The sequence below is a fragment of the Neovison vison genome, chromosome 3, assembly GCF_020171115.1.
Source record: "Neovison vison isolate M4711 chromosome 3, ASM_NN_V1, whole genome shotgun sequence".
Classification (NCBI taxonomy): domain Eukaryota; kingdom Metazoa; phylum Chordata; class Mammalia; order Carnivora; family Mustelidae; genus Neogale; species Neogale vison.
The window spans coordinates 224214767-224239544 of record NC_058093.1 but is presented as its reverse complement, the minus strand read 5'-3'; the positions used below and the strand labels follow the sequence as shown (position 1 = coordinate 224239544).

General features: G+C 48.5%; 2 protein-coding genes across 2 annotated transcripts in view; both read left to right on the top strand.

Annotated features, from left to right (window-relative positions):
• Nucleotides 1–601: 601 nt before the first annotated feature.
• On the top strand, nt 602–13654 carry UNG (uracil DNA glycosylase). The gene is made up of 7 exons (XM_044244095.1): nt 602–805; nt 1440–1646; nt 2196–2291; nt 5132–5229; nt 5892–5980; nt 7553–7731; nt 12635–13654. Exons 1-7 carry the CDS (start codon nt 674–676, stop codon nt 12773–12775), a joined length of 942 nt encoding a protein of 313 aa, XP_044100030.1. The 5' UTR covers nt 602–673; the 3' UTR covers nt 12776–13654.
• Nucleotides 13655–18506: 4852 nt separating this feature from the next.
• The window catches only part of ACACB (acetyl-CoA carboxylase beta), a 123910-nt gene continuing 117638 nt past the window's right edge, over nt 18507–24778 (top strand). The window contains exons 1-2 of the mRNA XM_044244094.1: nt 18507–18644; nt 20139–20233. The gene's annotated coding sequence lies outside the window, so the exon portion shown is untranslated. The remainder of the gene's footprint in view (nt 18645–20138; nt 20234–24778) is intronic.

The following is a 24778-nucleotide window of genomic DNA, read 5'->3' as shown; positions in this document are numbered from 1 at the left end:
AGAGCGGCCGTGGAATCTGGGGTTTATTTTGCAGATAGAACCAAGAGGACCCATTGTCGGTTGGGATGTGGGGAGGGAACGCGGAACAAGGACTGCCGGTGTCGGGGCGGGGGGGACGCGGTGGTGCCTTGAAGAGGATGCGGAGTTTGGAGTTTAATCTTCAAGACCTCAGTTAAAGTCTCCCCCAGACCTTACAGGTTAGGCAAAACACACGACTGCACTTGGCTCTAGTAAAATACGTTTTGTGAAAACAGGATGAGGACCCGTACCTGAGAGCAAAGCAAAGGACTCTTTTAATGCTAATTTCACTCCCAAGACTACCCCTCCGGGCAGGTGCTTTTTTTTTTCTCCTTTTCCCTGCGGCAGAGGCGGAGGGACCATCCCCAAGGCGAGGGTGTGATGGCTGAGTACTATGAATGAAAGAGTAAACTCGCGAGCCGCGCACCCAAGGACCCCGCCTACCACCTGAGGCTTTCAAGCCCCACTGGGTCCTAGGGGCCTCTCGCCGCAGCCCCTCTGGCACAGGCGCACTAGGCCCTCGCCGCCCCCGGTTCCCCCCTCCCCGCCCCGGTCGGAGCATGCGCGAGCCGTTTGGCGCCAATTTCGGATCGCCGCAGCTGGCGCAGACGGCGGGTTCTCCGAGCGGCGCGCGGCCGCTCTCCTCGGCTCCGGGATGATCGGCCAGAAGACCCTCTACTCCTTTTTCTCTCCCACCCCCGCCGGGAAGCGACGTGCCCGCAGTCCCGAGCCGGCCGACCCGGGGACCGGCGTGGCGGCGGTGGCTGAGGAGAGCGGGGATGCGGCGGTGAGGCGCGACGGGGACCGGGCACCGGGGGCAAGGGACGGGGAGGAGGGCGACGGGCCCCGCTTGGCCGACGGGTTGCAGGGACGCGCCACCGACTCGGTAAGCTGGGTCCCTGTGTTCAAAGCAGACTGCACGTGTTCAAAACAGCCCGTGCTGTCCCCTGTCGGCGGCCATTCTGAGGGGCCAGCCAATGGGGATGAACCTCGGGGCCCCCGGCGCCAATCAGAGCCGAGGGAGCCTCCCTGCTCGGCCCGCCGTCCAATCAAGAGGGGAGGGAGGCAGGACTTACCCCTGGAGGTTTTTGCCGCGAAAAGACCACGTGGGAACGCGGGGGGGGCGGGGCGCTGGGGTCAGGGCCTCCCTTCCCGCCAGCGCCGCGGGAGACGTCGCGGACCTAGCTCACAGACCCGTCTCGCAGCCGCATCTTAATACCAAACTCCATACTGGGGGCAGCAATCTGCCTTCCCGGACCCGACTCCCAGAGTTCGGTTTTGCTGCGACTTGCCCCCTGGGGGCTGGAGCCCGGCGAATGGGCTTGCTCCGCTGTGGGCCGTGGGGTTGGGGGCGGCATCTGCGGGCGCCTGGGCGTGGCCCACTGCAGCTCGTGACCCGCCTCTGCGGGGATCACTTGCAGGCAAGTCCCCCCAAGAAGGCCCGGGCCGGGCAGGAGGACCCCGGCACCCCGCCCTCCTCGCCGCTGAGCCCCGAGCAGTTGATCCGTATCCAGAGGAACAAGGCCGCCGCCCTGCTCAGACTCGCCGCGCGCAATGTGCCAGTGGGTTTCGGTGAGAGTTGGAAGAAGCCGCTCAGCGCGGAGTTCGGGAAACCGTATTTCATCAAGGTAAACCTGGAGGCTGCGGGCCCTTCGGTCTTGCTAGGATAGCCTGCAGAGTCCACGTTTGTAAGCTCCCGTATTCCCTCCCTTAACGTCCTTTTCCCGGTAAAATAGTAGAATAACAGCCACGGTGTTTTGCCTTCTTAGGCTTTATTGAAGTTTTTTAAAAAGGCTGTAAGATGGCATGGCTTCTTGTAAACCGTTCAGCGGGTCTGCTCTCCAGGAAAGAGCTGCACGGTAAAACCGCAAACCAGACTGTGAAACCCGCTGCAGCTTTTACAAAAAGAGGGAGGGGCTGACACCAATAGGAAGTGAGAGCAGCGAGGCCAGTCTACGTAGACCTGGTCCAAACAAAAGGGAAGGGCGCCAAAGCAGAGGGGGGACCTCTTTGGCGATCTGCAAGTCTAGTTTTTGTTTCTCAAAAGAATATGCCTATACAACGTGGCAGAGAGTTAAATAATGTTTCTTCAGTTAGGCTCCACTGGAAGCCTCCTTACTGAATTCTTAAACTTGGCGGTGAGTCTGATTGGAAATCTGATTTGTCTTTACCGTCAGCTAATGGGATTTGTCGCGGAAGAAAGAAAACGTTACACTGTTTATCCACCCCCGCACCAAGTCTTCACGTGGACCCAGATGTGTGACATAAGACATGTAAGTACCTGTGGTTGGTGAGTTAAGTAAAAGAGGCATGGGAGTCAAATAGTATGTATTTGTTAATTACATGCGCGCTGGCGCACAAAAACCCACCCTCCCACCCCCGCAAGTGCCTGTCCCTGCTGGGGTAATAAATAAAATACCGAAATGTTTAACCTGTTAGCTTTCTAACTTTGAGTATGTGTGGCCATGCAGCCAAAAAAAAAAAAAAAAAAAAAAATCTGTATGTAGACCTGTGTCTGTATGCTCTAGTTTTTTGTATTTAATCCTGATACCAACTACATGCCAATATGAGGTCTTAAGGTGGTGTTAAGGAAACAGGCATGAAGCATTGAGGTCTTTTGCAACTGGTTAGCACAGTTTCCCCCCCCCTTTCACTTGCAGGTCAGTATTCTTTCTTTGTGACCCACACTGTCTTTCATAGTTGATGCTTTCAAGCTCTTGACTTCTGGCGCATCAGTCTTACTATTCTGTTAGCATTTCTTTGCTCTGGTTCATTCTGTGTACAGGCTGCTTGCCAGCTGGTCTGTCCCTTCAGTCTCCTGCTCAGAAACTGGTTTATGGCTTTCAGTCACTGTATGAACGATGGAAGCTGAACATGAAAATAGCCATGTTCGACCTTCCAGCCTCCTCTTCACCCCCAACTCTCCTACTTAAAGAGTTGGCAAGTATGACAGTTTTCTCTGTTGAAAACCCAACTAGATCCATTGATGGCAACTCCCTTGAAGCCTGTTGCTTGAAGCCACTACCATTATGATCTTACCCCTTTCTCTTCCCCATTTTCTAAGCTGAAGGCAGGAATCCTGTGATTTCATACCGTGTCTATTAAACCAAATGGAAGTGAAGTAGGTGAATGACCCCTGTTGATAAAGCCGCCATACCTAAAACTTTGCAGGCTTGACCATTTTTCACTTCCGAGCAAGAACTTTGAATATAGCTCTTGGTTTTATAAAGTCAAAGAGAGGGGCGCCTGGGTGGCTCAGTGGTTGGGGCCTCTGCCTTCGGCTCAGGTCATGATCCCAGGGTCCTGGGAAGGAGCCCCGAGTCAGGCTCTCTGCTCCGCGGGGAGCCTGCTTTCTCCTGCCTCTCTGCTAGTTGTGATTTCTCTCTGTCAAATAAATAAATAAAGTCAAAGAGATTTAAGTCCTTTTTTTTTCCCCCCCCTTTTTAAAGATTTTTTAATTTATTTGACAGAGCCCCAGTGAGAGAGGGAACAGAAGCAGGGGGGTGGAAGAAGGAGAAGCAGGCTTCCCGCTGAGCAGGGAGCCCGGGGCTCTTCGGGGCTCAATCCCAGGATCCTGGGATCATGACCCAAGCTGAAGGCAGATGCTTCTCAACTGAACCACCCAGGTGTTCCCGGATTTAAGTCCTTTTAAATTCAGTCCTGATTTGTGCCTTGTTTGATCTGTGGGTCCTGTTTTGAATGCCAATGACCAGTGTCAACAAGGAGAGGAGTAAGAGAGTATGAAAGTTCTGAGGATCTGAAGGCCTAGCAGATCCTCTTTGCAGAGAAGCATTTGGAAGGTCAGAAAGGTTAAGTGGCTCCTTCAAGGTCATCCCTTATTCAGGACCAGAACCCAAAAGCTCTCCTGCTGGGCCCGGCTGCTTCATAAGGGAGAATGTGCTGCATTCAGAGTGAGCACCAGTGGTTGCAAGAGGGAGGTCCACAAAAGGTTCATGGTGTCTGAAGGTTGGGATTTGAAGGATGTAATGTATGTTGGCTACGGGCAGATTCTGAGAAGGAGCACTATGGGCAGAAGCAGGAGAATGAATGAAGAAGAGGTAGGCAGACAGCAGATCAAAAGGCTAGCTGTATCTTTTTTTTTTTTTTAAAGATTTTATTTATTTATTTGACAGAGAGAAATCACAAGTAGATGGAGAGGCAGGCAGAGAGAGAGAGGAGGAAGCAGGCTCCCTGCTGAGCAGAGAGCCCGATGCGGGACTCGATCCCAGGACCCTGAGATCATGACCTGAGCCGAAGGCAGCGGCTTAACCCACTGAGCCACCCAGGCACCCAAGGCTAGCTGTATCTTAACACTGCGCCTGACCTTGATCTCTTTACTTTTCATTGCATGTTGCCATCTTCTCCATGGTCCTTTGACCTCATTGTCTTCATCCCTCAGAGGATATGGAGAAGAGGCATCTTCATGGGTGGCTGGTAGGAATTTGGTAGCTTCAACTTCAAAGTAGTTTGGTACACGTCTATGAGAATTTAAAATACACTTGTCCTTGGACCAGCACCTCCCCTTCTGAATCTCTTCCATAGAAATAAAAACAAAAAGGACATAAAAATAATACATACTAGGACGTTTGCGGCACTTTTTGTGATGAAAAAAACTAGGAAACAAGCCACCTGCCTACCAGTGACTGCTCTGGAGGTGCAATGAAGGATGCCTAAAATGCATGATGTGAGAAGTTCAAACATGTAGGGTGATGAGTATGATGACCCCAGTTATATAGCTAACTTTATAGGGTTGAATCAGGAGGGGGTAGGGATGAGTGGGAGACAACAAGCCACTTCATGTGTTTCTGGATGGTTATACTTGGGCCAAGGGCATATTTCTGTAATCTGAAAAATGAAGGAGGTGGACTTGTTTTCACCCACCTGCATCAAAGAAGGAGTAGGTGTAGCAGGTGATGGCATGAAGGATAATTTGACAGTGGAAAGTAATGGGGCCCAGTGATGATGACCCACTCCCTTCTGGGGGTTCTTAGTTTGGGTCAGGGAGAGGCGGCCTGCCTTTCTCATCATCGTCCTTTGTGCAGGTTATCAGCCAGGTGTTTGTTTAACCTGCTCGTGCGATACTATTGAATTTCTTGCCACCTGGTATTCACAGGTGAAGGTTGTCATCCTGGGACAGGATCCGTATCATGGACCCAACCAAGCCCATGGGCTCTGCTTTAGTGTTCAAAGACCCGTTCCACCGCCGCCCAGGTACGATTATGGCTTGGATCCAAGTGTGATTATTTTTGGATGTGTACTTTGCAGGCTGTAGGTACACCTGCGGGGGAGACTTACAGTGGCCTTTGGAGCAGGGTTTCTTTGTCTTGTTAGTGTTGACATTGGGGGCTGTGTTTTTGTGTGGGAGAGGTTTTGTTCTGTGCACTCGCTTTAGGATGCTGAGTAGCACGCCTGGGCTCACCCACTAGATGCTCCCAACACTGACCCCGCACCCCCCACCCCTTCCAGAACCAGAGAGCACTAGTAAATAGACCTTGCCCAAGGTCCCCTGGGGGGGCAGAATCACCTGTGGTTAAAACCCACGGCTTTGGGGAATTTTACAGATGCCCTTTGTGACTATAACCAATGCAGAAACTTAATCAAGCCATAAGCATTAGTTGAGAGGTCGTTAACTCCTAGGCTGATATTTTTTAAAACTTCTGAAGCATGCTCTTAAATCTGAGCCTAGACCAAAGATCTTTGACAAGGTTGTATCAGAAGGAACGGTGGTGCTTCCTCATAAATCCTCCAGGTTCATGCTGCCCTCCCCTCCAAGGGCTGGTGGTGCTGACTGTGATCCACAGATATGTTGGAAGCTACTGAATTTTCAGACTTGTGCTCAAGATCCTGTTCTTTTTCTTCTGGTTTGCTTTCAGTTTGGAGAACATTTATAAAGAGCTGTCTACAGACATAGAGGGTTTCGTTCATCCTGGTCATGGAGATTTATCCGGGTGGGCCAAGCAAGGTGAGCCAACCACTCTGAGATGTGCTTTGGACGGATTTCAGCACACTTTCCTTCTGTCCTGCTGGCTTATGTTTATCAAGGAACAGGAAAAAAATGGCTGCGTGTACAGAAAGAAAGATGTATCCCCCTTTTTATTTTCTAGCCATTGTTTTCTTTCATGTTTTAATCATAATTCAAAAGAGAAATTTGTTTCTCAATTTTATTTATTTATAAAAGATTTTATTTATTTCACTGACAGAGATCACAGGTAGGCAGAGAGGCAGGCAGAGAGAGAGAAAAAGGGAAGCAGGCTCCTTGCTGAGCAGAGAGCCCGATGAAGGGCTCGATCCCAAGACCCTGGTATCATGACCTAAGCCCAATGCAGAGGCTTTAACCCATTGAGTCACCCAGGTGCCCCAATTTATTTTTAAGTTTATTTATTTTTAATCTTTACGCCCAACATGGGGCTTGAACTCACAACCCTGAGGTCAGGAGTCACATGCTTCTCTGACTGAGCCAGCCAGGTGGCCCCTTGTTATTAATATTTTAAATTTAACTGCTAACTTTGACCACTTAGGAGATGACCTCACCTTTCTCATTTCAATACGAAGGCTGTGGTTTTTTTTTTTTTTTTTTTTAACGATTTTATTTATTTGACAGAGAGATAGAAATCACAAGTAGGCAGAGAGGCAGGCAGAGAGAGAGGGGGAAGGAAGCAGGTTCCCTGCGGAGCAGAGAGCCCGACGTGGGGCTCGATCCCAGGACCCTGGGATCATGACCTGAGCTGAAGGCAGAGGCTTTAACCCCCTGAGCCACCCAGGCGCCCCAAGGCTGTGTTTTTTTGTGTTTAATACCTATTTATAGGTTTGTCTTTCTCCCTTTTTTCCTCCCTCCCTCCTCTCTCCCCACCCTTCCTTCCTTCCTTTCTACAAATGAACTATAACCAGGATAAGTAAAGAATGTTTACCATCTGGTTTCTTACAGTTGCATTTTTGTTTCAGTGAAATATTTCAGCTTCCATTTGTTATCTTCAAGGGTTACTTAATGTTACATGGGATATACATACCTTTTTTTAATTTTACTTTGAGGGGCTCCTGGGTTCCTCAGTCGTTAGGCGTCTGCCTTTGGCTCAGGTCATGATCCCAGAGTTCTGGGATGGAGCCCTGCGTCAGGCTCTGTGCTCAGCCTGCTTTTCCCTCTCCCACTCCCCCTGCTTGTGTTCCTTCCCTCGCTGTCTCTGTCAAATAAATAAGTAAAATCTTTGAAAAAAGATTGAGAGTGAGTGAATGGGGAGAGGGGTGGAGGCAGAGAGGACCTCAAGCAGACCTCCCACTGAACACAGAGCCCAACATGGGGGCTCACTCTCTCAATTCCAAAATCATGACCTGAGCCGAAATTGAGAGTTGGACACTAAGCAACTAAGCTGCCCAGATGCCCCTTGGGGTGTATTTTTAAAACAACTCGGATGACAGATGTAAGGCACAATCACTGTTACAAACTCAGAAGATGATGAAATTGCAGAGATTAAAGTAAAATGCTCTGTTTTATTGGCTTATTTGTCTCTTAACCTGTTTCTTTGGTGTGTGTCTGTAGGTGTTCTCTTACTCAATGCTGTCCTCACCGTCCGTGCACATCAGGCTAATTCTCACAAGGAGAGAGGTTGGGAGCAGTTCACTGATGCAGTCGTATCCTGGCTAAATCAGAACTCCAGTGGCCTGGTCTTTTTGCTCTGGGGCTCTTACGCTCAGAAGAAAGGCAGTGCCATTGACAGGGTATGGTGGTTTTGTTTTTTAAACAGTTTAAACCAGTTTAGAAAATCCTAGGAATCCCTGCTATGTGATCCTGGAAAACCCATGTCACAAGGTGAAGTTCATTTTCCCTAAAGTCTTATAGTGAGGGTCATGTTTCCCATTGAAAATTAAGCAAAATTCAGACAGATTATAGGAATGATGAGTTGTGTGTGAGGAAAGCAAAGGGCCACTTTCAGATGTACTAGAGTTAGTACTACAGGCATACGCTTCCCGTGTACATAGATTGATAACAGGCTCTACTCACTAAATGCGGTACAGTGAGTGATGAAGAAGGCAAGGACCCCACATCCCCAAACCATCCTTTGTTCCCCCACCCCCATGTGTTCCTCTGCTTCTCTGTCTACTTAAAGAAGTACCAGCATTCCTGGTGCTGAGATGAAAAACCGGAAGCCATCCTTGAATCCTTCCCCTCATCCCTTTAAACCCATTCCGCCAGCAAATCCTGTCCCCTTACCTCCTGAGAACATAACCAGTCCTGCTGCTCGCTGTTGACACTGTTCCCTTACTGGAGTGAGCCACTGTCACTTCTGTCTAGGCTGTGACAGACCAGAGCTGAGGGTTGGATGGAGGACAGCATGGTGGAGGAGGAGATGGGGGCTGGAAGTGGGGGCAGGGGAGGCAGGTATGAAAGGCGAGCCTTGGCTGGGGCTTCTGGGAGACACAGGACTCAGAAGCAAGAGTCAGGGAGAAGTCAGCGAGTAAACGCTACAGTGAGTGAGGTAAAGGGGTTCAGTGAGGTGACCTGACAGTAGCTTGTGTGACAGCAGGAAGTAGTTGGCATGTCACTTGGACTGAGTCCCCCTCCCTGCAGCTGGCATCACACCCAGCACTCTGCAGAATTTTGATTAATGTTTCATAAAGTAATAAAGTGATAAAGTCGCAGTGGCAGCGGGGCCGAGGTCAGAGCCTCTGCTTGCCTTGCTCACCTAGGGGCCTGGTGGGTGTATTTGGGTTCTGTGCTGGCCACCCAGTCCCTAGCCTGTCCCACTTCTCCATTTTCTCTTAAATGGAATTGGTTTTCATCTTGGGTTTTTATTTTATTTTATTTTTTAAGGTAGTAGGTTCACATGATTAAAAAAAAATAAAACCGGATAATAAGTAAGTGAGGAGTTTCCCCACTGAGTCCCCTCTGCTCAGGGGCCTGCCTAGCGCGGATGGCCGCTGGTGTGGAGTTTCTGATGTCGCCTTCCCAAGCCTTGATGGGAACAGCAGTGGAGTGTGTGAGTGCGGTTGTCTGTAAAGTTTCTGTGGGAATGAACAAGATGTTTTCAGGTGTTTTGAGGAAGTGAATAGTAGGAGTAAGATCTGACCTGAATGAACTGGCCGCTACGATCAATGTCGAGGTCAGGAAGGGGTCCCCGGGAGTACTCTCCCATCTGCTCATGGTCTGCATAGCTCTTTCTCTGCATGTGTGTAGCTTTTATTACTGAAAATGGTTGGCTTTGACGGAAAGCTGTTGTAAGAGTAGCCTGACGATCAGAAGCAGGTGCGTGTCCAGCCAGGTAGCTTTCCGAGCACTAGGCCTGTGTGTTCAGCTGCCTCCTTACCCGTGCCCCTCAGCATGCCAGATTCCACCCTCTCCCAGGTAGGTTCTCCTTGGCTCATCCAGCCTTGCCCCACTGGCTCCTGCAGACTCCCCCAGGATAGAAAGGACCACCATGTGCTTGTCCAGCCAGAAATCAGCATTTGTGACTCCTTCCTCCCTCCTCCCTTTTTTCCCTACTCCCTCTTCTCCCTACCCTTCTTCCCTTCCTCACCCCATACCCTGTCATAGCATTCATTTGTAGCCTTCCCCTGCTCTCAGACTCCCCTTCCCTGATCCTGCTGGAGTGTTGGGTGTGCTCCCCCCTCGAGGCCCTGCCTTTGGCTGGCGGGCTGGGGTCTGGAGCTGCCTCTCCGCAACAGCTCCGCTTTTCCCCTCTTTGCTCCAGGCTGACTGGAGCGCCTTGATCTCTTCCTGCCTCCCACTTCCCTGCCTGCCTCCCCTCTCCAGAGGCTGACTCACTCATCCTTCAAAGTCCAGCATGGCTCAGATTTTTGGGGGCCCGAACCGCGTGGCAGGCAGCGCACTAGTAAGCACTTGACCCCCCTCACCTGTCACACCCTTAGGATACCCACGGGCATTGCTGGTTGGTACACAGGATGTCCACAAGCTAAGCGCCATTAGAACCCCTTCACACCAGTGGAGGGAGGCGCAGCCTGGATTCGTTGGCTTCTCTGCGGCCACACGACGTGGCAGAGTCTGAACTGGAACCTAGGCCAACTGGCGCCAGGCTCCAGGTTATGCACCACACTGGGCTGCCTGCCTTCAGATGTGGCCCCTCCGAGACTGAGCTGTTCAAAGGCAGAGATGTTGTGAAAACAATTAGTTGTGAGGTGGTTTTTATTTAAATAAAAAAAAGAAGAAAACAAATTTGGCCCAGTCTTTCCTGCTCGGAAAGTACAGCTGATATTTTAAAAATCATGTATTCTGGTTTTGTAGACCATACAGGTTACACAGAAAAGTGCAAAATGGAAAGTAAATACCTTCCACTGTTTTTCCTCAGGGAACTACTATAAATAGTGTTTGGGGTCTTTTTCCAGAAAAACTTAGGCATTTTACCTTTTTTCCTTCCACTTGATATATTTAGGTAGTCCCTTATCAGCATGTGTAGCTCAGCCTTATTTTTCTAGTAGCCTTGTGGTGTTCCATTGTAAGAAGTTCAGAAAAGTCCTTTTAGCCAGTGCATAACACTGGACTTGGATGAGCTTTTACCTGATAACAGGCGGTGCTGCCATGGACCCCTTCACACCTGCATCTTCTTTTTTTTTTTTTTCCCAATTTATTTATTTTCAGAAAAACCGTATTCATTATTTTTTCACCACATCCAGTGCTCCATGCAAGCTGTGCCCTCGATAATACCCACCACCTGGTACCCCAACCTCCCACCCCCCCGCCACTTCAAACCCCTCAGATTGTTTTTCAGAGTCCATAGTCTCTCATGGTTCATCTCCCCTTCCAATTTACCCAAAAGCACATACCCTCCCCAATGTCCATAACCCTACCCCCCTTCTCCCAACCCCCCTCCCCCCAGCAACCCACAGTTTGTTTCATGAGATTAAGAGTCACTTATGGTTTGTCTCCCTCCCTATCCCATCTTGTTTCATGGATTCTTCTCCTACCCACTTAAGCCCCCATGTTGCATCACCACTCCCTCATATCAGGGAGATCATATGATAGTTGTCTTTCTCCGCTTGACTTATTTCGCTAAGCATGATACCCTCTAGTTCCATCCATGTTGTCGCAAATGGCAAGATTTTGTTTCTTTTGATGGCTGCAGAGTATTCCATTGTGTATATATACCACATCTTCTTGATCCATTCATCTGTTGATGGACATCTAGGTTCTTTCCATAGTTTGGCTATTGTGGACATTGCTGCTATAAACATTCGGGTGCACGTGCCCCTTTGGATCACTACGTTTGTATCTTTAGGGTAAATTCCCAGTAGTGCAATTGCTGGGTCATAGGGCAGTTCTATTTTCAACATTTTGAGGAACCTCCATGCTGTTTTCCAGAGTGGTTGCACCAGCTTGCATTCCCACCAACAGTGTAGGAGGGTTCCCCTTTCTCCGCATCCTCGCCAGCATCTGTCATTTCCTGACTTGTTGATTTTAGCCATTCTGACTGGTGTGAGGTGATATCTCATTGTGGTTTTGATTTGTTTTTCCCTGATGCCAAGTGATATGGAGCACTTTTTCATGTGTCTGTTGGCCATCTGGATGTCTTCTTTGCAGAAACGTCTGTTCATGTCCTCTGCCCATTTCTTGATTGGATTATTTGTTCTTTGGGTGTTGAGTTTGTTAAGTTCTTTATAGATTTTGGACACTAGTCCTTTATCTGATATGTCGTTTGCAAATATCTTCTCCCATTCTGTCTTTTGGTTTTGTTAACTGTTTCCTTTGCTGTGCAAAAGCTTTTGATTTTGATGAAATCCCAAAAGTTCATTTTTGCCTTTGCTTCCCTTGCCTTTGGCGATGTTCCTAGGAAGATGTTGCTGCGGCTGAGGTCTCAAGGATTTTGATGGATTCCTTTCTCACATTGAGGTCCTTAATCCATTTTGAATCTATTTTTGTGTGTGGTGTAAGGAAATGGTCCAATTTCATTTTTCTGCACGTGGCTGTCCAATTTTCCCAACACCATTTATTGAAGAGGCTGTCTTTTTTCCATTGGACATTCTTTCCTGCTTTGTCAAAGATTAGTTGACCATAGAGTTAGGGTAAAAGTATTAGATTGGCAGCTGACTTATCCACAGAGACCTGGCAGGCCAGAAAGAGCTGGCATGATATCTTCAGAGCACTAAATGAGAAAAACATGCAGCCAAGAATACTATATCCAGCTGGGCTATCATTGAAAATAGAAGGAGAGATTAAAAGCTTCCAGGACAAACAAAAACTGAAAGAATTTGAAAACACCAAACCAGCTCTACAGGAAATACTGAAAGGGGTCCTCTAAGCAAAGAGAGAGCCTACAAGTGGTAGATCAGAAAGGAACAGAGACAATATACAGTAACAGTCACCTTACAGGCAATACAATGGCACTAAAATCATATCTCTCAATAGTTACCCTGAATGTTAATGGGCTAAATGCCCCAATCAAAAGACACAGGGTATCAGAATGGATAAAAAAACAAAACCCATCTATATGTTGCCTCCAAGAAACACCTGCATCTTCTTACAGGTATACGCATCATGGGGCCCTTGAGCAACTGCATTCTTAGCAGTGGGACTGCGGGGTCCTGAGATTTTGGCCCGTGGCCATTGCATAGATGGTGCCTTCGTAGCCAGATGTGCTGCTGGAGATTCCTTCTCTCCCTTCTCTTTCAGAAACGCCACCATGTGCTGCAGACAGCCCACCCCTCCCCATTGTCGGTGTACAGAGGGTTCTTTGGATGTAGACATTTCTCTAAAACCAATGAGCTGCTGCAGAAGTCTGGCAAGGAGCCCATCAACTGGAAGGACCTGTGACTCTGACCTGAAGGGCTGTCTCTGGGCAGTTCTCTGGAAGCTATCAAAGTATTTGCTAGGAGTGACCGCATGACCCAGACAGAAGCCTCCAGAGCTCTCTACCCTGGCTGGGACTCTGTGGCTATCTTTGCAACATGGCTTTGGCCTAAAACCTGCTGTCACGGTGTTTGGGAGAGGGTGGGGGGGTCAAATACAGAGACAACTTCTGTCACCTTATGGTGGAAGGGGACGGGGGGGACAGTCGGCTGCTATTTGTTTTTTACCTGGCAGGTTAGACTTTTGGTTAAAGGTATCAGGTGTGTTTATCTAGAAAGCACCCCCCCTCCCCCGCCAATGCCCTGCCTGGCATTCCAGTTCTTGGCCAAGTACATATCTGTTCCCTCTATCCTTTCCTGAGCCCTCAGGCCCCTACTCCTTGAAGGAAGCAGGACAGTTTGCAAGTGCCTAGAAATTGAAGAAAGCTGTGTGAGTCTTCACAAACAAGCAGAGGGAAATGAGCTGGGGCTTATTTTCATAGTTAATCCTCTGGGTGTTTCTAGGAATGAGCAGTGGAAATTGAAAGGGGAAATTTTTACTTTTTTTTTTTTTAAGCGAGGAAATGCTTTTCTCCTAGGTTTTTGAGGCAGCACAGACTGCCAAAGGCTGTTTTCTATGGACTGAAATCACGTGGGGATTTTTTTTTCCCCCTGCAACACTGGTGAATTTTGCTGTTTTAGAAATATGCGGATGTATATATATATTTTATAATTTCCTATTGGGGAGACAATCTTCGTTAGGTCTGCACCTCCATCCTAGATCCTGTTGGGGATGCTGTTATGTTAGCTGGGGAAAGAGTTAACCCCGACTGAGTTTGGGAATAAAAGATTGTTGGAAGTTTCACTCGGTGCCTAGTGCCCTTCATGCTAGTTCCCTCTGCACCCATGGGCCTCTGCGGACGTCCTTGGGCCGCCCTTGGGCCCGGGTAGTTGGTCGCCATGGCAACCATTGTGGGCAGGAAGGGCCGCCCCTACACAGCCCTTCCTCCTCCCTCCCTCCTCCTGCCCCGCCCCTCGGATGGAGCCGCCCACCCCTCCAGAGGCCGGGTAAGCCCGGGGCGGATTCCTGGGAGGGGCAAGAGCAGGATGGCCTGGGGGATGCCACCTGACCCCCTGCCCCTAGCCAGGAGTCGCGGAGGCCCTGAAGGAGCCATTTGGGACTGGTGAAAAGCGTTTCTTCCTCGATCACGGCTGCGTGTCCTGCCAACACCCGGGACAGTGCATGGGGAGCTACCCCACCCCCGCTCTGCTAGTGTTTCCAGACTCTGCCCTGCAAGTGTGAGGGCAGGGCACTGGGAAGATGCCCTGAGGGGGGTGGACTATCATGATCAAAGCTTGGACTCTTGCTGTTGTGTGATAAGGAAGCCAGAAGTACAGGGAGAGGCCTGGTTAACACGTGAGGGTATTTCAGTGGCTGAGGAAAAAAAATGCATCTAATGAGAAAAGACCACCTCATTTCTTTTGGGTGCGGGGTGGGGGGGGGGAGAAACAGATTTGGAAACCATTGCTGGAGAGCACTGCTTCCCATCCAGGCCTTTGTTTTGACATGAGATGAAGGGTGTGATAGCACATGGTTCCATAAGCAAGCACGCTTTCACAGAAGGCAGGTGAGCGGCAAGGACGCGTTCTCAGTTTGCTCTCTGGTAGCTTTGGGGGCCTCCCTTATAGTACAGTGGACTTACTGATCTAAGAGAAGGGAAGGAATCCTATTAGCTTGGCTTTCATAAAGGGTTCTCTCCCAAGGCAGGGCTGTGAACAGGGAAGAAGCCACGAACTTTGCATCACCATGAATCAAAGAGCGAACTCATGTGCTTTTTCTTTTTTAATATAGTAGAACATCCAGCGATGCTTTAAACTGAACACAGCTGTGTGTCAAGTGGTTTAGGACACCCCCCCCCCAAAGAAATGCAGGTTTAATAACTTGTTTTTAAGAAGGCTCATTTTGATGAACTTTTAGCTACATAGTTGTGGGTTCTTCCTAAACATTTTTGGATGTGTTATGATTACAGCATCGTATTTGCAAAAATGATTAAAAGGCAATCTTGGCTTTTTAGGTTGGGGGTCAGCATACTTTTTCTGTATAAAGGGTTCTAGATAGTAATTTAGGCTCTGCAGTTATCCTGCCCACGAGAACTGCTCCACTCCCCGCTGCAGAGACAGCAGCCACGTGCAGAATGTAGGTAAGCAAGTGTAGCTGTCTTCCAGTAAAACTAGGGATACTGAAATTGGAATGAATATGATTTGTACATCATGAAATCTTGATTTCTACCCCTCCCCCCTCCAGCATTTAACAAACGTAAAAACCACTCTTAGTTTGAGAGCCATAGGAAAACAGGCAGCATGGGCCACAGGTGGCAGAGCCCTGTTCTAGGAGCTCCCACCCAGATATCTGCAGTGACTGCCCACTGGGCACAGATACTGTGTGCCACCACCAGGCAGTTCTGCATGGCCCATTGTGGGATCGTATGAGAATCCTGCTCAGAATGATTCTGTCCCTCTTCTCAGACAAGGAGAAGAGCATCTACTGAGGGCTTTCAGAAAACAAGGAAGTCAGTGACTCCAAAAAGTCCTGCGAACCCCAAGTTATAAAGTAATAGTGTGGACGTCACTATCTGTGAACTCAGTCCGGCAGGGCAAAGTCAGAGAATGGGAGGGTTATTTTTTAGACTTTAGCATGCTGTTAATATGCTCCCATGAATACATAATGCATTTTGTCCTTCCTAAAATTCACTCTCTGCTTTGGTTTGCACCTAGAATAAAAAGTCTTAGAGTTTGGGACTGGAGAAGCAAACTTTGCGAGGCATAAATGTGGCAGTGGCTTTTCATCCTTGTCGATCTTTCAAGACACATGCAAGGAAAAACAGGTAGGGTTCTCTGCTACTTCGGAGGGGCCTGGCTTGTTGCCTGGTGGTGAGCCAACCTGAGAAAAGTCTGGAACTTGGGTGGTCTCTCTTCCCACGTGGGAGTCCTAACACACTTTGAACCTGGGTTTCACAACCTCAGGTCAGTCACTGTGTTGATGATCTTGGTTGGAATTTTAAAATTTTTAAGTATGTTTAGAAATGCAAATGTTGGTGAGGGGGGAAGACCAGGAGATCAATAAGTTGCATTCTTGGCTATTTCCTGTATCCCTTCCTCTCAGCTAGTGGCATTTGTGGTGGGGAGGGAGGATCCAAAGGCTTTCAACAAGCCCTTTGTATGCCTTAGACATTATGGTAGCACAGATGCTTACCTGGGTGAGGCAGGCAGGCCAGGTCGGAGGACCCAGAGGTCTACCACGAGAGTCCTTGGCTTTCATGCAAGGTAGAAATCAAACACAAGCCAGCAGGAAGTGAGAGCAGAGTTTATGGAAGACAATAGATTCAGAGTGTCTGGAAGACTTGGAAAGGAAAAGGAGCATGAGTCTTGTTTTTGCCTGGAGCCTGGGGTTCTTACCGACTGACTGTGGTCTCGGCACGTGTCCTCCCAGGCATGTAGGAAGAACTGGTGAGAACAAGGACAGGGTCCATCCTAAGGCTCTTACTCCCTGAGCCAGCAGGTCTGGGGGTCAGGCCTTCTAGTGCCAGTGGTCTGCAGTATGTACATGATGGCTTCGTCTGGTCCTTCCTGAGATACATTGTTTTGTCCTGGAAGACTCCAAAGATAACCATTAACTCCCTGTCCCTTGCAAGGAGGACGCATATTTAGGCATGGGTAGGGTAGGGGTGCAGGTGCTAGAAAGACTAAAAGTAGGAAAAGACATAGAGAAAGAAAATCAGCTTTTTCTTTCATGGGGTCCCTTCAGTTTCCCTGTCTCATGGGGGAAACTAAAAAATATCAACACGAGGCTCACTCCCAGAAATTGTAATTTAACTGGTTCTCAGGGAGAAGAGGAGACATCAGTATTTTTACGAAGTATCTAGTATATACAGGACCAGCAGCCTCTTTCTGGATGCTCCGTTTTTCTTATGCGGTGTGGTCACTTAATTTTTTTCTTTTTGGCAATAATGATACTTAGGACTTTCTGAATCTAAGATCTATTTGAAGAAATCTGTTTCTCTATGAATGTTCTTGTGTGTGGTGGGAAAAGTTCATGAACAGACTCATTGGTTTCCAGCCCACCATTAGCTTCTAGGAAATACCTATGACAGGGAAGAGAGAGAGAGTGTTGAGGGATAGTTGAGTTACCAGAATGAGGGGTGTGTGTGTGTGTGTGTGTGTGTGTGTGTAGGGGGTGTGGGGAGCATTTGTAGTCTTTTGGAAAGTAAGGAGTTTCATTAGGAAGCCATTACAAAGCACCTTTAAAAGCAAGCCACCATGCAGAAGCTCGGCATATGTGATTTTATTTCCTTTTTTCGAACCACGTGGTAAAATAGCTGGATAAGGCAGCAGCCTCTGCCATTTGCCCAGAGCCGCAGGTAGAGAAGTTAGGACTCGAACCCACGTGAGCCTGATTTCAAAGTCCTGTCGCTTTGCCACTACTTACACTCTGTCTCAATCACTGTTAGTGATGCTCTCGGGGGCCTTCTGAATGGAGTTGATACAGAAGTTCCCTAAGTCACCTATGGCTCTCCCAGGAGAAACAGGACACGTCTGTAGTTGAAAAATGTGCCTCATTGAGAGGACTGTGCGAGCTACTCCTGAGTGACTGACGGCGTTTGGATGAGTCCCCAAAGCCCCAGGCTTGGGGCTGCTGACCAGGGAGGGTGGAAGGTGTATGGGCCATGTACCATGAGCTCCGTTCTCGTAAGACGAATGATTTCACCCTCTCCCCCTCTAAAGCATGTGTGGTGCCGTCCCAGGTTACAGCCCATGGGGTCAGGGCCTCAAGAGCGGGCACAAAGTGCGCTTCCTGCTTACAAGTCCAGTGGAGAAGATCCTGAGTCCAGTGTGCTGACTTTTCCTTTCTGGAGGACAGGCCCGCACAGGAAGTCACCCTGGCTGCACCTGTCCGTGCCACCATTTAAACCGTTTTGCATAGGTTCAAGCTCTTGGCGGGTTTTTCTACCTGCTCCTCAGTGAGGCACATCCTGGGTTTCCTGAGATTGTGGCCACTGAGCTGCCGTTCCCCCTTTTGTCAGAGCACAGCGCCCTTTTGTGTGGCTTCTGCTCTCCCTGCCCTGGGTTGGACCTGGAGGTGACTTTTGTCCTACATTCCTCCGGCTCTCCCCCTGGCACAGAACACAGGCCCTGCGGCCTGGGTTCCCACCTTCCCTGCTGGGCCCCAGAGAGAACCAGCCACCCAGGATGGAAGTGAAACTATTTGGGGTTGGTGTTTTGTTTTGTTTCCCTCTCTAAGGCACACTTTATTTGGTGGCGTTTTCATTCAGAAGGTTTTGTGCCATCTTTTCCCAGGCAGAGAAGCCAGGTCATCCTTGGGTAACAGTTACATCAACCCCCTGGGAGCCTCTCCCTGCAGGCATGGCCCAGAAGCTGTTTCTCCAACACCCAGCAACCTGTGTGCAATCAATTTTCTTCCTATCCAAGAAAGACTGGAATGACTTGGTTCAGATCGCTGATGACGACATGGACTTTAGATGCCCCACGGCTTAGATATCGAACAATTATGAAAGACAGCAAAGGTCTGGGTAGCGAGCAGGTCCATCCTGCAGTGGTGAGGCCACACGGTGCGGGGGGAGGGTGGTGGATCCTGTTCTACGCCTGGGCTGGGACAGAGCCAGCGCCTGAAGGTTAAGTGCTTCAGAGATATTTTTAAACGGCAGGGACCAGTTAATCTAAAAGTGACGCTCATACTCCCGGCAGCGAGTAGCTAGCCAGCTTAGAGTTGTGCCCTTTGCAAACAAGGAGCCCAGAACATGCAAACCTGAAGGCACAGTTGAGGAGACCTGGAAGAGGTAAGGTGGAGGGACAGGTGGTAAGTGAGCTTCCCCCTCCCTGGGGTCCCTGGCTGGAAAGCCGGTGTCCCTGGGGAATGGGCTGTCCTTCCCCAGAAGAGGGCAGACGGGCTTTCCAGGGGAATGAGAACTGTTCAGTTTTCGGGGAGCTGATCAGAGGGCTGGAAATGGAACCTAGATGAGGAACAGCCATTCTATCCTTCTATAAGTGATTATGTTGCTGGGAATCTCCGTGCAGACTCTCTTCATCAGTTCCACAAACCAAAATGGGAGGGTTAGGTTTTAGGATTACTGAACAGGCAGTTGTGTGATTTTTTTTTCCTTCCCTCTAAGCCGTCTTTTTTTTTCTTTTTTAAGATTTATTTATGAGAAAGAGAGAGAGCACACAAGCAGGGGGTGAGGCAGAGGGAGAGAGACAAGCAGGCTCCCTGCTGAGCTAAGAGCCCGATGTGGGACTCTATCGTGACCTAAGACGCTTAACTGACCAAGCCACCAGGTGCCCCCAGAGGCATTTTAAGGAAAACTGTTCTGTTTCTTCTAGATGTCCCATCTCTCAGACTATTACTCTTTTTTTTTTTTTTTTTAAAGCAGACTCTAGGGGCACCAGGGTGGCTCAGTCGGTTGAGAATCTGACTCTTGGTTTCAGCTCAGATCACGATCTCAGGGTCATGAGTTCGAGCCCGAGTTGGGCTGTGCACTCAGTGGGGAGTCAGTCTGCTTGAGATTCTCTCTTTCCTTCTCCCCCCTCCCTCCTTGCTCACACACTCTCTTTCTTTCTCTGTCACAAATAACTAAATAAATAAATCTTAAAAAAAAAAATAAAAGCAGACCAAGAGTGAAACATTTGTTACAGTCCTGTATCACTAGAAGGATGTTTCATGTTTCTAAAGTACACTAGGAAATAAAAGATAAGCAGTTTGGAGTAAAACGGGTCTCCTTGTGCTCTCCTTCCACCTGCCCCTCCTCCTCCTGGTGTGCCCAGTTGGGCATAGGACTTCCCAGACCTTGGGGGCTCCTGGGTGGCTGAGTCAGTGAAGCATCCAACTCTTGGTTTCAGCTCTAGTCCTGAATTCAGGGGTATGAGCTCAAACCCCGAGTCAGGCTCTGTACTGGGTGTGGAGCCTAATTGGGATTCTCCCTCTCCTACTGCCTGCCCCCCACCCACCCCCAATCTTATTTCTAAAGAAAAAAATAACCAAAATAAGACCAAAAGAAAAAAAAAGGAAAAAAAAACCTTCCTAGACCTGGTTTCTCAAAGACCTATTCTGTGCCTTCACCCAGTACACAACTGTCTCTCCTGATAATCATAATTATTATTTTTTGTTATTATTATTTTACCATCAGTGGGCTTCCGTGGAAGTTGGGAGACCCACCATCCACAGTAGCCCAGGACTGAGGACTGAGGCAAAACTCCTGGGAAGCCAGTCTTTACATTTAAAAACTGCAAAGTAGAGACAATTTTTTATAATCTGATTATTTTTTTCCTTCTAACAGTGTCTTGGGAAATATCTAGAAGATGTGATTTCCTCACTGACTTCTCCGAGTTTTAAATGGAAAGACTCTGCCGATCCTCAGTCATGTGATTGGAGGTACAAACATCCTCACTTGATGAGTTTATTTGAGCAGCTCTAGGAAGGCATCTTCTGTTTATACAAAGGAGATTTTTAAAACATTTTGTTTTAAAGATTTTATTTGGGAGAGAGAGAGAGAGCAACAGGGATGAAGGGCAGAGGGAGAAGCAGACTCCCCACTCAGCAGGGAGCCTGACGCTGGGCTCCATCCCAGGACCCTGGGATCATGACTTGAGCTGAAGGCAGACGCTTCACTGACTCAGCCACCCAGGTGCCCTAAAACATTTTTTTTTTAATTGACTGCAGTTAATGTGCAATGATACAGTAGTTTTAGGTGTATGCCTAGTGGCTCAGCTTCTCTGTATGTCACGCCGTGCTCACAAGTGTAGCCGCCGTCTGTCCCATCGCTCTGGTGCTATCATTGACTCTCTTCCCATTGCTGTGCCTTTTATTCCTGAGACTTCATTCCATGACAGGGCCTTCCCCTTCCCCCATTTTGCCCATCCCCCACCTCCCTCCCCTCTGGAAACCATCAGCTTGTTTTCTGTATTTATTGATCCGATTCAGTTTTTTGTTTATTCATTTTTGAAGATTCCACTTATGAGTGAACTCATATGGTTCTGTCTTTCTCAGTCCTATTTCAGCAAACGTGATACCCCCGGCTCCATCTGTTTTGTTGCAAATGGCACGATTTCTTTCCTTTTTTATGGCTGAGTGGTATTTCACTGTATCTATCTATAGATATTTATTTATTTATAAATATATAACTATGTATCTATATCTATCTACGCCACATCTTCGTTACCCATTTTGTCTGTTGATGGTCTGTTAGGCTGCTTCCTTAATTCGGCTATTGTAGATAATACGTCAGTAAACATAGGGATGAATATATCTTTTCAAATTAGTGTTTTTGTTTTCTTTCTTTTAAAGATTTTTTTTTTAAAGATTTTATTTATTTACTTGACAGACAGAAATCACAAGTAGGCAGAGAAGCAGGCAGACAGAGAGGAAGGGAAGCAGGCCCCCCGCTGAGCAGAGAGCCCGATGCGGGACTCGATCCCAGGACCCCGAGATCATGACCTGAGCCGAAGGCAGCGGCTTAACCCACTGAGCCACCCAGGTGCCCCTCTTTCTTTTTTTTTTTTTTTTTTTTTTTTTAAAGATTTTATTTATTTATTTGACAGAGAGAGATCACAAGTAGGCAGAGAGGCAGGCAGAGAGAGAGAGGAGGAAGCAGGCTCCCTGCTGAGCAGAGAGCCCGACGCGGGACTCGATCCCAGGACCCTGAGATCATGACCTGAGCCGAAGGCAGCGGCTTAACCCACTGAGCCACCCAGGCGCCCCTGCCCCTCTTTCTTTTAAAGATTTTATTTATTTATCTGAGAGAGAGAATGAGCAGGGGGAGCAGCAGGCAGAGGGAGAAGCAGGCTCCCCACTGAGCAGGGAGCCTGATGTGGGGCTTGATCCTAGGACCCTGGGATCATGACCCGAGCCAAAGGCAGACGCATAACGACTGAGCCACCCAGGCACCCCAGTATGTTTGTTCTCTTTGGGTGAACACTTAGTAGAGTGATTACTGGGTCATATGGTAATTCGTTTTTTAATTTTTTGAGGCACCTCCATCCTGCCTCCACAATGGCTGCACCAGTTTGCATTCCCGCCAACAAGGCACGGGGGTTCCCCTTTCTCCGCATCCTCCCTGACACCTGTTATTTTTTGTCTTTGTGGTTTTAGCCATCCTGACAGGTATGAGGTGGTATCTCATGGTGTTTTTCCTTTGTATTTCCCTGATGATGAGCAATGTTTAATACCTTTTTGGGTGTCTGTTGGCCATCTGTATGTCTTACTTGGAAAAATATTCAGGTCCTCTGCCCATTTTTTAAATCAAATGTTTTGTTTTTGTTGTCGTTGTTGAGTTGTAGAAGTTCTTTATATATTTTGGATATTAACCCCTTATCAGATACAGCATTTGCAAACATCTTCTCCCATTCAGTAAGTTGCCTTTTTGGGTTTTTTTGATAGTTTCCGTTGCTGTACAAAACGTTTGCATTTTGATGGGGTCCTAGTAGTTGATTTTATGCAAAGGAGTTTTTTTTTTTTCTTCTACTCAGGGGCTACATAAGCTCTCTTTTATCACCATTAGATATGAGACATAAATCAGAGTATTACATGAGATACTTAATCTTCAGGGGGCAATAGACATTTTAAGCTTTTCAAGTGGAGACTTCCTCAAAGCCTTATCCCTGTAGAAACTTGGCAACACCTTATTCTCAGGTTTCCTCTGAATTTTGACTCAAGGATCTTCAAAGGAGTGTGCATCTGGACCCTTCCATCCATGGAAGCCTGGAAGGATGGTCAGAAATCATGCATTTTCCCTGAAAACTTCATGCACATTTCATGTTCTATTGTAATAGATCTTTGTTATAATAAGAGTCAACTTACTACCATAAAGTAAGAAGGTTCTCCGGGAAGACAGGACGGGTTTGTTTAGGTTGTGCTAGACAGTCTGGGCCGTGCAACAGGGAACCTGAGGTACTGATTACTAAGTGGTTGGCACACAGCAGGTGTTGAATTACGCACAAGGACAAACCTAGGACGGAGTGTTATTTACTCCATTCCCCCAACCAGGAAGCCAAGATTTGGAGAATTGACGTGACTGGCTCAGGTCAATCACATGACACATGGGAGAGTCTCCACTCAGGTCAGCCCCACACAGAAGTGGGGCTCTCTGGACCCCTCTGGGCCACCCAGCACAGCATACCTTTGCACCCTTACCTGTGCTGGGACCCCAGAACACAGCCTCACTTTTCAATTAGCCCAGGATTGGTGCTACCCTCTGTTGGACCCACTAATGCATCTTTTCAAATCAAATCAAATCAAATCAATCGCGGGTGAGAGTGATAAGAAAGGACAACCCTGCACACACTCTTCCTTCTATTTGGAAGTAAATGGGTCTCAGACTCCAGTAGTAACTAGAATAGTTAGTTGTTGGAAACGGCCCTCTTAGCAGATCTTCCTCTGTTATGAGGAAGGCTGTGGTCTCTTATTTCCACATTCCCAACCAAATGGGACTCCTTTGGAGGAATAGCCTATGTAAGATGGAGAAGGGGCTCTGGTCCCAGTTTGGGAAACACTGGGCTGCCCATGGGGAGCTCAGATCCTTTCTGGCAGGACTTCGCAGAACCTTGAATATACTGACCTGTGGTGGGGCTCTCTAAAATGTGACTTTGGGACTGGGCAGAGGTGGGGACCATCTTTCAGGGCTGGCAGTCCCATCAGTACCTCCTGAGAAGCATGAAATAGTCTCATTTTGTGCCTTCCTCAGTTTTCCTTCGGAATACCAGGAGGCAGGATCCTGCCATGGATAAATGTCACAGGAGTTGAGCTTGAGTACAGGGCTCCAAGGCAGTGTGTGTGTTTGTGTGTGTGTGTGTGTGTGTGTATGCACACATGTTTGCATGTGTGTGTGCATGTGTGTATGTGTGTGTATGTATGGAGCCAGAGCCAGAGCCCAGCCTCCCACGTTCTGGATGAATTGGAACAGGGAGATCTGTCAGCAGGCTGTTGCACTAACTTGGGCATGGGGCGAGGTGGTGGTGGGCATTGGAAGCATGAAGGAAACACACTGACCCTGCAGCTGGACTGTCACGGCCAGCTCTGCCGCTTCATGATTTGACCTTGGGCAACAGATTCCTCCTTTGCCTCAGCTCGTCATCTGCAGAATGGGAACACATACTTCCCAGAGTTTCTGTGGACACGCAAAGGGATAATAAGGTCGAAGCACAGAGTTTAAGACCTGGTATACAGGAAGTACTTAACAAACATTAGCCTTTATTATAATTTAGCAGTTTCCTTTCTTTGTGGAGAGGTTGCTGTATGTCTTCCACTGTATCTACCCTCCATTTACACAAGAGCCATTTTTGGGGAATGCTTGTGCCTAGGGAAGGGGTCAAGGAACCTATATCAGGAATGTTGAAAAATTTGAACAGACCTGGGTTTTAGGCCCTACCTTACCCTCATAGAGTTGACTTTCTAGTGGGGAAGACAGGTGTGCACGTAAGTGACCTCACACATAACAGTGGTCTATGAGGAGCCCCGGGAGCGAGAGGATAGGGAGTCATAAGGGCACAGAGTGGGGGCCTAGGATTCCGTGCAGCAGCTCTGGCAGCCCCCTGTGTCACAGGGAGAGGGTAGGGGTGGGGATTCACATCCAGGTAGTAGCCTACTGCCTGACCTTGACGTTCACACCCTCGAAACTCACTGGGGCAGAAGGACCTGCCAGGGAGGCAGGAAGGATGGGCTGGACACGGAGGCGGACCTGGGTCAGGTGGAGGCACCGAGGCATCCCATGAGTATTTACTGACCTTTCCGTGTGCTGGGCACTGCACTCTGGGGCCGGGGGTGGGACAGAGCCAGTCCTCTCCCTAGAAGTTTACGTTCAAGGGGGTGGAGTGGGGGGATGAGTGAGTGTATTTGTGACAATGTAGTGTCAGTTCAGCCTGTGGCAAGTGACGTGAAGGAAAGGGACATGTCATCAAGAATATGACCCATGGGTGTCAGGGC

Coding starts and splice junctions, on each gene's coding strand:
- UNG (XM_044244095.1), top strand. CDS start 674: ATGATCGGCCAGAAGACCCTCTACTCCTTTTTCTCTCCCACCCCCGCC. Junction 806..1,439: donor AGGAGAGCGGGGATGCGGCG/GTGAGGCGCGAC, acceptor GATCACTTGCAG/GCAAGTCCCCCCAAGAAGGC. Junction 2,292..5,131: donor AGATGTGTGACATAAGACAT/GTAAGTACCTGT, acceptor TGGTATTCACAG/GTGAAGGTTGTCATCCTGGG.